Below are 13,077 nucleotides of genomic sequence, written 5' to 3' on the forward strand. Positions count from 1 at the left end.
TAATTAAGAATATTTATTTCTTTTATTTTTATTTTTTAGATATTGCTAATTAAGATATTGTTTTCTAATGCTTAATTATTTTATTTATCATTCTGTCATACATTTAACATACAAATGGGACCAATTACTAATTAACAATCAATATTTAAACTGGACCAACCGGGAACATGATTGGAACCTATTACTTATCAGAACCAACACAGCAATACAAATTTTAACATCGTGATTATTTTATTGTTGCTAATTAAATTAACATAATAAAAAATATTGTGTTTATAATTGTACTTTAATGTTTTTTATAGGAATAACTATTTCTACATTGTATGTAACTCTGATTATTGAAATTTTAAACTTGTCAGCATTTTTTAATAATTTATGATATTATGGCTTCTACAGGGCTGGAGATCTACTGTATATATCTACAATAGCTGAAATTGGTTAAAATCCATAATTGATTATTGGTTAAAACCAGATAGGCTTTTCAATTTAATTAATCCATTACATAATTGGCTGACTGTGTGTTCAATATTAATAGCAAGTGAAAGTGTTCTCTGTGGCAGCGGTATTTTCTTTTTCATAACTTTTAACATAATATACCTCACTCACTAAGATTTACATAAGAATGAATATTAGCGGCAATTTACGTCATAATTATACAAAGTATGAATTTTTATTTTTGCTAAAACGGAAGATAATATTAAGGTAATGATGATCAGTTATGAAAAATTACAATTGATCCTAGGATCAGATGATGTTAATGAATAGATAAATGATTATATATTATCATCTTCCCATCATTAGCCCAGAGAGTTTGGGGCAACACATTATAACTATTAAAAACAGTTAAATAAGGCTTTGAATATCAATAGATATGCTTATTGTTAGGCATATTTTTTAAGATGAATATTGGAATTCTAAAGATATATGTTTATGATAATGATGCTGGGCTTATCAGGAAAACGTATTAAATATACAAATAGTTTGTCATAGATATCTTCAGTCATTTTAAACTTTGACCTGTCTTATGTAATTTCTTATCCTAAAAACCTTCGGATAAACTGGATGAGGTTGTAGTACAAATGTTCTATATACTGGCTATGCTGTATCAGTTTTGCCCTGATAAACTTACCAGACATATGATGGGTAAACTTACTTGACCCTGTAAAAACACTGCCTAGAGTATATATTTATATATCAAGTTAGAACTCAGCATATAGTTACTTAATATAGTTCAAATTTATCTTCTGATGTCTACAGTCATAGTTTCTGCACTAAAAGCCAGCAATATGTCTTTACCTGGGGCAGGTTAAATTTGGTCCAGTAATTTATCTTGTACAAACATGTATTGAAGTTTCTTAATTATCTCCCCGAGCAATTTTTTTGCTCTTTGTTGATTTAAATTTAGAAGCGGTGTTAATTTTCTTTTCCCTGGTAGGGTTTTATCCATTTTATATCTGATTGCTGGTACCACTTGTTATCAACTTTGGCCATATGTTTAATGACTTTGTGAATTTAACTTTTTAATTTTCTCCCTTATAAACTGATAACAAAGTTTATTTAAATTTGTTTTTAATTTCTATACAACCAATGAACAAACAACGCCATACCATCATACTTCCTGTCAAATTTTTTTTTATGACGCGATATATTATGTTATGACGTTATCTGCCAAAATCTTTTATTTGTTCGGACATCTCTTCACACAGTTTTAAAACAATGTCTTTCTTTTTTTCTAAGAATTTTGATATTCATACAAAGATCTCCTCCTTCAATTTTTCACCAATTTTCTGAAGCCATTTATAACCATTACATGAAATTATGCTTTCCTTTATGGATTGTGATTTTACAATTTTGGGAAGAGTTTTTGCCCTTGGTTTCTTTCAACATTTTCTATCTTGCCCAGATATCTCCTGCCTCAATTTTGGACCAATTTCTTTGAAACTTGGCAGGTTTGAAAACTGCAACATGAGATTATGTTTTTGTGATAATGCAGCATTTTAATTTAAATTTTTTCTATTTAGCTTTCCACCCATCTTTTTAAAACTTTGTAGATTTTGATTTGTCTTATTATTGAAACATACAACATTGCTCTTTCTCTCTCTCTCTCTCTCCCTCTCTCTCTCTCTCTCTCCCTCTCTCTCTCCGCCCTCCCCCCCCCTCTCTCTCTCTCTCTCTCCGCCCTCCCCCCCTCTCTCTCTCTCCGCCCTCCCCCCCTCTCTCTCTCTCTCCCTCTCTCTCTCCCTCTCTCTCTCTCCCCCCCCACTCTCTCTCTCTCTCTCTCTCTCTCTCTCTCTCTCTCTCTCTCTCTCTCTCTCTCTCTCTCTCTCTCTCTCTCTCTCTCTCTCTCTCTCTCATTGTTACTATTTTTATAATTGTATTCTTTTTGATACAGTTAAATTCTGAATTTTCTTTCTGCTTTTAATAAATTGTTTCAGTTGACAATGCAATCATGATCATGAAAATGTTTTGGTTAGATATAGATTTCCACCTTCAAAGGGCTCACACATGTCGTAGAAGCTTATCTTTATAAAAAAAATCATATGCAATAGTAAGTTAGTAACAAATCTATGCATGAGGGTTCCAGAAGCACTCTACAGGTTGATATGTATAAAATCCTGAATGATAAGATTTTAGTACAGGTGGTTTTTTTTTTGTATCAGAAGGTTATCTGTAGAAGGAAGTGGCTCTGATCAGGCTGTAAGTAGCTCGATAGGAAACACACTTAATCTGATAAGAAATACAAGATTTTCTTTTAAGTCAGATATTTTATTGATTTCAAATAAATGTTTTTACTCCGATTTGATGGTTATTTTCTATGTTTATTATCTAGTATTTGATGATATTTTTGTGATGTATGTGTTTCATTTTTTACTCGTGTAATAATTGACTGATTTGACTGTTGTTATAGACCTTTATTCGTAACTTTAATGTTCATGCAGTCTCTATATATATGGTTAATGTTCAGAAAGGATCTCCGTTACAGAATTCTTCAGCACAAATTACGTCTATTTGTACCAATTAATGGGCATCCTTAGAATACTATAATGTAGAATTTGGAGTGATTTAGTGAAAAATGAACCTTATTTAGTGCAGTACATGGTTACTCAGTGGGTTTATCCTGAATATTTCTGTTTTCCCTAATGACACTTACAACTGGGACAACATGAGCAATATAGTGATATAACTTATTTCATGTTAAAATATCACAATTCACATTAACAGGCAGTGATATGACCAGATTGGCCTCTGTATTTTGATATAAATTTGAAGTGGAGGTTGTTATTAGTATTGTGAATTTAAGTGTTGTTGTAAATATCAAAACACTGGGATGTGACATATGTGTTGGGACATTGGGGTTTGGGGGATTGGGGGATGGGAGAGAGGGGGGAGTTTGGGATGTATATAGGCTACCTAATATATTGGTTAAAGTTGTTAGGATTTAATATAGCTATCATAGTCATTTGAAATAACTCAAAATTAATAAAAATTAAATATTCATTAATTGGCAGCATAAAAATGTAATGTTTCATATATTTTTACTTGTTCTTAAATATTACATAGTCATGTGATTAAGAATCTTGTCATTGTAATTGAATGGTTTTTTTTATGCTTAAATTGTGATTTGATGTCTCAGATGTGATTTGATGTCTCAGATGTGTAGTCTAGTAAATAATGGCATATGTCTATTGTTGTCACAGGGTCCAAAAGAAAGTGAGTTCTTCATGTGTATATTATAGATGTAAAACCAAGAAAGTCCAACACGTGCTGACAAACACATTTTTTTAAAACTGTCTCTCTGGTGATGTCATTCTTTCAAGGTACCATATGTTTGAATCTGCTATTCAAAATGTTGTCTGACATTTTTCAGGATTAAATAAAAAAAATTCCATGAGTCTAAAATATAGATTTTTGCAATTTTCCTTACGAGAGATATTATGTGCTATTTTCTTTGATAGGTATAATGCTTGTTTTATGAGAAGTGGAAGTATAGAACAGGGAGATGTGTGTTGGTGTGTTTGTCTGTGTTGTAATTCACACAAGAAAGATAACTCCCATTTTATTTATGTATTTATTAACTAGCTGTATTCTGAAATATATTTTCTGTTATTCCAGTTGTTATAAATTTTATATTACCATTAGAAGAAGAGTAATAAAGATATAAAAATTATCTTTGTGTTTGTTTGGTGTGATAACAGGTAATCTGGGAACATTTGGTCGTGGTTTCTATCATCCATTTGTTAAATACCGTATATATCCTTCAATAGGCCCATGTCTGGTAATAAGCCCACCATATTGTTTTAGTTTTAAAGAAATTTTAAGCTTGTAGCTGTTCAGTTATGAGGTTATACTGTAATAACCCCTCTCTTATTGTGTTTCCGATCTGTTACGAGAGTATTCAGTAATAAAACCGGTTCAACACTTGGAGACAGAGATAAATAAGATACAGTACATCAATTTATGTATAAGGTTGAAATTATTTGTTTAATTTACAGAACTTTGTAAAGTCTTCTATGATCAATTGGAAAATAAGTTTTTTTTGTGTAATTCTATTTTTAATGTTTACGAACGAGAAGATTTCCGAAAATTTCTATCTTTATCCCAACACCGAGTTTATTTGAAAGATTTATTTTTCTTTACTAAATTACATAATTTTTATACCTCATTTGATGATCAACGATGCAGAGACTGACATCCATTTGAATGAATGAAGTTCATTTCTTTGATAATTTTGAAAAACAGCGTTAGTTAATTTTGATAGATCTTCTGATTGATTCAATGGGAATTTGAAGAATTCTAGCAAAGGGAGATAATTCTAGAACCATCCTAAAACATTTCATTGTATTGATTGAATGAAACATACATTTTTTTGTAGACTGTTTGTGTGTGAAGGTAATTATTAATGTCAAAATATTTATTTTTTATGCTATTTTTGGAATTGTGATGTGATTAAGATTTTTTTTGTGAGCTAGTATTCGTGTTATGTAGTGTTGATGCAGAACAAAACTGTTATTATGAATAATAAAAAATAATTTGCTTTATCATTTTGGAATCTGAAACCTGTTTGATCCTAAACTACAGATTTTATGTCATCATATCCTATAGATTCCCAAAGTAATTAAACAAGGTTACGCCCCCGGCACACCTCCATCTCACTACTGCAACAGAATGACTCAGTGTAAATGTTTCCTGTTGTTTTAAAATGCTAAAGAAAAATTCTCTGTTCTCCACATATAATAAGCATAATGAATGGGATAGAAAATCAAAATTCAATGCATGGAAATGGTGCAATAAAGGCTCTGGACTTTCCAAGTTAGATTTATAATTATTTTACAGATTGTGAAGTTTTTGTGATAATACGGTATGAATTACCTTGATTAAAATGAGCATGTATATTTGATCTGATTATGCATTCCAACATTTTCTTATTTGTATTTGTCATGCACTTGTTTACTTTGTATATGTATTAGAATACTAGTTTACAAATTAACTTTGAGTCCAGGAACTTAGCACGGTCATATTGTTAATAGTTGTATTAATTTTACTACATTTTTTTTTTTCTTGCCCAGACCTAATAAGGTAAAAGATTTTTATTTACTGCCTTTTAATTGCTTTTATGTTTTTTTGTGGTCGATCAGGGTGTTGATTTCTCTATAACAATCGGCTGTTTTAAAGATAACAAACATCCAACATTGAAAAAGACATGAACTTCATGGCTTCAATGTAATAAAAGAAAATAATACCCCTATGCAATTGTGACATCCATCCCCAATTGCTGTGAATTTTGGATATCTTTTAACGAGGATCATATCTCCGCTAGACTCTCTGACCTCAGCTTGGAGTTTAATTGGTCATAAATTTTGAAAAAAATAGTAAGGGTTTTAAAATCTGTAAAAAAAATAATATTACTCACTCATGTGAGCCTTCAGAGTTATTTTGTGGTTTTTTGGGTGGAGTGTGGTCTTCTTGTAAAAGGTTAGATACATGCTACCCAAAAACATTTGTGGTAAAGCGTCCAAAAACAGGACAACAATAGGACAGCAAATCTGTATTTACCTCTTACATGATAAAAACCACCACAGGTTGGGTAGTGGAAACATATACCTTAGATACTGGCTTAATGTAACCATGGAAACGTGATGCTCTAGCTGCTGATCAGGTTATCACAGTCTCCTGTTAGGTCAAATGGGGGATGAAAATATGGGGGATACTAGAACGAAAATGGTGATGCTCTAGCTGCTGATCAGGTTATCACAGTCTCCTGTTAGGTCAAATGGGGGATGAAAATACGAAAGATACTCAAACAAAAATGGTGATAAAACAATTCAATGATAAAAAAACGATCAATATAAGGACTGATGTTATTTTAACATTCTGACTGTAATGTTGGAATACACATGGTGTGTTCTTTTGTTTTTGTTTTTTTAGATATTTAAATAAGCTAATTGCTATTTTGTGTGTCACGGTTTATTTTGACATTCCTTTTGTGTTTTGGTGTATGGAAGGTTTACTGATTCCTGTTTTTGCTTGGTTTGGAAATGTTTATTGTTACAGCATGGTATTTATTTTGATGTAGATTTAGTCCATTGTTTGGGTTGTACAATATCTGATCAGAAATACTTACATAACTGTATATACATGGATGACATACTGTGGTTTTGTTATTGTACTGGACGTGTATGTATGTATTCATTTGTATTCAGATTGAACTTGTTAATATCTGTTGTAAAAATTTTATCTGCAGAGATGTGAACAAAAAATATTAAGTTTGCTAGATTTATATAATAATGTTCTGTTTCCTATTTAAATGCACGCTTTTTACTTTTTGTTTTAACATCTTTTAAAATTTGTTTTATCCTCTTTTATCTATTTTGCTGTAAATTACCCATCATGCATTGTTCTTCTTTTTATACTGTAATTGATTTGGTGAAAATTAGTTTGTATGATATGTGTTGTTTTTAAGCATGACTTTGTATTTGTTTTGGTGTGATAATTACAGCTTGTGATTCACCTACCTAAGCCTACAGTATTTAACCTGTTGTATTGTTCAAGGGATATCACATGACCTCAGACTGAATGACAGGGTGGACTTATGAAAGACAAATAAGTCCAGAGGGTATTATATCACCTCAGACTGAATGAGAGTGGACTTAATACAGAAAATAAGCCCAGAGGGTGTCATATCACCTCAGACTGAATGAGAGGGTGGACTTATGAAAGACAAATAAGCCCAGAGGGTATTATATCACCTCAGACTGAATGAGAGTGGACTTATTACAGAAAAATAAGCCCAGAGGGTATTATATCACCTCAGACTGAATGAGAGGGTGGACTTATTACAGAAAAATAAGTCCAGAGGGTATCATATCACCTCAGACTGAATGAGAGGGTGGACTTATTACAGAAAAATAAGCCCAGAGGGTATTATATCACCTCAGACTGAATGAGAGGGTGGACTTATTACAGAAAAATAAGCCCAGAGAGTATCATATCACCTCAGACTGAATGAGAGGGTGGACTTATTACAGAAAAATAAGCCCAGAGGGTATTATATCACCTCAGACTGAATGAGAGTGGACTTATTACAGAAAAATAAGCCCAGAGGGTATTATATCACCTCAGACTGAATGAGAGTGGACTTAATACAGAAAATAAGCCCAGAGGGTGTCATATCACCTCAGACTGAATGAGAGGGTGGACTTATTACAGAAAAATAAGCCCAGAGAGTATCATATCACCTCAGACTGAATGAGAAGGTGGACTTATTACAGAAAAATAAGCCCAGAGGGTATTATATCACCTCAGACTGAATGAGAGTGGACTTAATACAGAAAATAAGCCCAGAGGGTGTCATATCACCTCAGACTGAATGAGAGTGTAGAGTTATTACAGAAAAATAAGTGCAGTGAACAACATAATACCTCTGACTCGAGGGGGAGGGGTGACTTAAAGTTGATGGGAGAGGTACTCAAAGTCGGGGGAGGGGTGTTCTTAATTATTACAGGACAATGAAAAAAAGTACTGTGCCATGGAACATCGACAAAGAAAGCAGGTTTATTACAGAGTATATATATTCCTTCTCCATTACTCCATTTGTCTTGTAAATTCACATATGACTCATTGTGTTAAAAAATTTGTAATTAGTGGTTCTTTGTGACGATCAACAGGACATATCAACAAGAAAAAACAAAATCTTGAACCAATAAGATTTACAACATTGTTATATTTTCCTGGCATCATGAAGTTTTTATTTATGTTTTCAGTATCAATAATTATCCTACTTTTATTTCAGTTTTTAGACCTTATGTTTTGTAGGTCATTTAGTTTTGGTTCATAGGAATGGCTTGTGCAAATTTTGGTGTAGGAAAAATTCAGGAGCTTGAAGTTTAATAATGAGTATCACTAAAGCTTATGTTAAAGTGAAACACTCTATCTTTAGCACCAATTTACAATCTAACTATGATTTTGAAAGTGAAAAAAACACGATCATCAGTTTTATCTCATATCAAATTAGAGATAGATGCATGCAATCTTTTGAAAATCAAATTTTTTAAAAAACTACCAGAAATGACAATTTTGTTTGAATTGAACTGTTTGATTTAACCTGCCTGTGTTTTCAGTTTATTTACCCAATATTTTTGTTTGATTTCCAATTTAGGTAGTCCCCATTTGAACACCACGTTTTGTTCCGTTATGAACAGCATGAAGTTCTTGCATGCTCTACAGTCTCCCAGTCACGTACCATCTAACTATGATATTGAAAACGAGGGTGTTCACAGTATTTTGAATCCAGAAAATCGTGACTGGCTGGCCAGTCAGGGATATTATTACTCTAAAAGTGGGACACCTACTTCGACACCAAAGCCTGCAACTACCTCTGTTCATAAACTTGCAAAGTCCTGGTCGATGGATGCCACAGAACGACGAAAAGCATTTGGGAAAACACGAAGATCACAACATAGGTCCTTGTCTGATTTGAAAGAGGAAGTTGATGAGTTGACCTCACCAAAGGTAGAAAATCGGACAGGGGCACAAAGTTTTGACAGTTTGGGAAATTACACGAGTGTTGAAACCTCTACCGATTCCTTTGATAGTGTAGACTCCATGCATCTTGGTCATGGACGGACGAATGTGTTGGGACGCGGTGTTGGCAATAATGTTCGTCGTAGTTCTGGCATTATACTACCAGTTCCCTTACCAATGGCTAATGAAAATATAATTACCAACATCCGCAAACAGGAAGTGGAAATGATGGCATCATTTCCGGATGCTGATGGTGAATATTTTGTGTCCCCATCGCTTTCTACTCAGTCTAGTCTAGAACATACATTAACCTCAAAACATTTACACAAATTATCAACCAAGTCCTCTACCTGCACACTATTAGGTGAAACTGACACTGAACCGATCAATGATGGCGTTATATCTGAAATGACCAATCCTGACAGCGATAACACATTTATAGACGACGATTTTCAGAAACACACGGAAAATTCAGATCTTAATGGAGCAAAATCTAAAAGCCTGGAGGTGGCAAATTCAGATTCTAGTCCTACAAATTCTAAAGATTTGGATATGACAGATTCAGATGTAAATCGTGTGAAGAAGGAAAACATAGACACAGAGAATTCAGATAGTGGTCAGGAAAAGACTAAATATCTAAACATGGATGCTGTCAAAGATGTGTTAACTGTGTATTTTACTTCAAGTTCTTTAAAAAAGAAAGTGAACGAAGGTACAGGTGAAGAGCTGGAGCAGGTGTTTGTATGTGATAGAGGACAGCAGACAGACAAGCTTACAGAAAACAGGACACTTAACATAAAGGTAGGTTACATAAATGTAATATGTTTGTGAAGGAAATAGCTTCCAGATGGAAGACTAAGTAATACAGCTATTATATCGCGCACATGATATCAATATCCTCCATAATTGTATGAAGAATATCTGTATTTCCTATGTCTTTATATAGGATCTCTGTATGTCTCCTTCTTGTGTAGAGAATGTCTTTATCTCACATAGCGGTGTGTAGGATATCTTAATCTCCCATACCTGTGTGTAGAATATCTTTATCTCACATACCTGTGTTTAGGATATCTTTATCTTCCATACCTGTGTGTAGAATATCTTTATCTCTATTACCTGTGTGTAGAATATCTTTATCTCCCGTACCTGTGTGTAGAATATTGTTATCTCTCGTACCTGTGTGTATAATATCTTTATCTGTAGGATTTGTTTTCTTCCAAACTCGTGTAGGATATCAATAATTTTTAATCACTTTTTTTCCCTTTCTTTGACATAATTTGTTTCCTTCACACTCTTGACTGTCATGTAAATATTCTGTCTGATCAGAATGCGTAATTTGTTGTTTATCCTTGATGTGTATTAACAGATACTGATCTCTATGTAAGGCAAAACTATAAGGGCACAACAGCATGAAACAAATATGAATAATTCCTACATATAATCTGTATGGTTTACCTACATCACAAAGATATGTTGATTCATCATTACCTGTGATTATTTATGGTTACGCTACAACAATCACTGTTTTCAGGCTGTTGATGGAAAGGCTTGTGATACCATTGATAGAACGGACTCCAAAGTTAACTTAGGTACGTATCAGAGTCAAGATATAAATATTTATTAAATATCGCTGGTTTGAAACAGTAAACATTAGCTCCGTAGAGCTTTTCATGTGGGAAATGAGTCAAATGAGTCAACATCTGTTGGATATGATATAAGTATACCTGTAACCCTGGTAGATATTAGCCGGTTTATACTGCACGGCCAGTGAGAACTTTTCTTGAGCTCTATCGGTTGAATGTCTGACTAGTAAACCAGTGGTTACGGGATGGAATCTCAGTGGAAGCATACCATATGGTGTTTGTTACGATCAAACAAGTAAGGGTAGGTATGATACTCCTGTACTGCTGTTCAAATCTTGTGTTAAGATTTTTCTTTAAATAAATTTTGTATCGCACTAAGTTTTAACATATTCTTCTTTTGTCTGTAACTTTGAAATTGCACATTTTGACCTTTGACCTTTTTAGAATGTTTCATAAGAAACTTGCTTGTTCCCCCTTTTTTATTTACTTTGATTTGACCTTCACTCCAACAAAACATTAGAATTTTGTCCTTGGTGACCTTTCCTAATTTTGCAGATTTCTACTTTGTCTAGTATTTACCAGTTACCTTGACTTCACCTTCAGTATATTTAGCCTAAAAATTGACCTGAATTTTATTACAGATAAGATACATTTTATTAAAGTGTCACACTTTTTAAAAATACATTAAGGTCATCAATCAGATTTATATCTAGTTATGAAGATGTCTAGCCTTAATTGGACTTATGAGAAACTAAATGTTACATTGGCTGGACTGTCACACTTCCTGCAGATTACCAAATGCCTGTACTACCTCTCTCATGTCACCCTGGCTTGATCTGTATTTAGAAATGACCAAACATACCTCTCTGTTGTAACCTTGGTTTGATATTTAAAAATATTAAACATTCAAAAATGTGTCTGTTTTTGTGACCTTGATGTTAGATAAAATTCAGAATTCCCAGTTAGAAAAACAAGATGGTAAATATGAAATAATAAAAAAAACCTGTTGTTTATGCCTCAGGGTTATTTTTTACCTGGGTTCAGATTTATATCTCTAATTTGGACATGATATTTTTGTGTTGTAATGATACTGGAGAATTTTGACAAGTCTGACAGTTGACTATTGATAGCCTGATAGATCTGCCTGATTTTATCACACACATGTGTCACTACATACTTAACACATGTTTTAAATTGTATTACTTAAAAGACTAGAACATGACATTAAAGAAAATGCCGAAGTTCTCTCACAACCATGTTATTGTCCTGATCACTGTTTGTAAAAGAATATATAAATATCAATTTAAACATACTGAATTGTGATACAAAACATACACACAAAACATACTAAATTGTGACACAAAACATACACACAAAACATACTGAATTGTGACACAAAACATACTAAATTGTGACACAAGACATACTGAATTGTGATACAAAACATACTAAATTGTGACATACTAAATTGTGACACAAGACATACTAAATTGTGACACAAGACATACTGAATTGTGATACAAAACATACTAAATTGTGACACAAAACATACTAAATTGTGACACAAAACATACTAAATTGTGATACAAAACATACTAAATTGTCACACAAAACATAGACACAAAACACACTAAATTGTGACACAAAACATACACACAAAACATACTAAATTGTGACACAAAACATAGACACAAAACACACTAAATTGTGACACAAAACATACACACAAAACATACTAAATTGTGACAACTAACTTGAGACACAAAACATACTAAATTGTGACACAAAACATACACACAAAACATACTAAATTGTGATACAAAACATACTAAATTGTGACACAAAACATACTAAATTGTGACACAAAACATACTAAATTGTGACAACTAAATTGTGACACAAAACATACTAAATTGTGACAACTAAATTGTGACACAAAACATACTGATAATAAATAGTATTCTTTGCTCCTTTTCCTCAGTGCCTTAAAACTTTTACATTAATATATCTAGATTGAAAGGAAATATCTAGATATCACCATTTTTAAATAAATATTTTTGAACTACAATATTCTCTATAATATTTTGATATTAATTTTTTATTCTTTTTGGCTAATATAACAGTTAGCTGTGCACAATTATTGAAAGTGAAATTTTTTAATTTTCTAGGACAAAGTGAAAAAAATCATGGCTTACCTACATTGTTGTGCTTAATTACATCAGTCTTGATGGGATAATTTGAAGGAAGGGTCACTATGGCTTGGACCAGTGAACTTGTTAGGAGAATAAGTATAATTAGAAGGCAGGTGGCTTGGCATTGTCCCACCCCTGTGGGCTTGTGTTGACAGTTGTATGTTGTTGTAATACTCAAAAGACACTTTCTAGGAATGTGTGTAGCCCCCTAATGCTTTAAATAAATACACCTGGTTTACATTGTCAGGGGTGGACAGTGGCTACTTTTGTTAGATTTTGTT

The 13,077-nt window shown here is 32.7% G+C and overlaps 1 protein-coding gene across 1 annotated transcript in view; it reads left to right on the forward strand.

Annotated features, from left to right (window-relative positions):
• LOC132543273 (uncharacterized) overlaps positions 1 to 13,077 on the forward strand; it is a 57,280-nt gene that overhangs the window by 33,172 nt on the left and 11,031 nt on the right. The window contains exons 7-9 of the mRNA XM_060206756.1: positions 8,657 to 9,467; positions 9,552 to 9,822; positions 10,553 to 10,610. Of these exons, the coding sequence (XP_060062739.1) occupies positions 8,657 to 9,467; positions 9,552 to 9,822; positions 10,553 to 10,610 (1,140 nt within the window). The remainder of the gene's footprint in view (positions 1 to 8,656; positions 9,468 to 9,551; positions 9,823 to 10,552; positions 10,611 to 13,077) is intronic.

This window comes from Ylistrum balloti, unplaced genomic scaffold (assembly GCF_031769215.1).
Source record: "Ylistrum balloti isolate Yb309-2 unplaced genomic scaffold, AGI_CSIRO_Ybal_v1 Utg369750, whole genome shotgun sequence".
Classification (NCBI taxonomy): domain Eukaryota; kingdom Metazoa; phylum Mollusca; class Bivalvia; order Pectinida; family Pectinidae; genus Ylistrum; species Ylistrum balloti.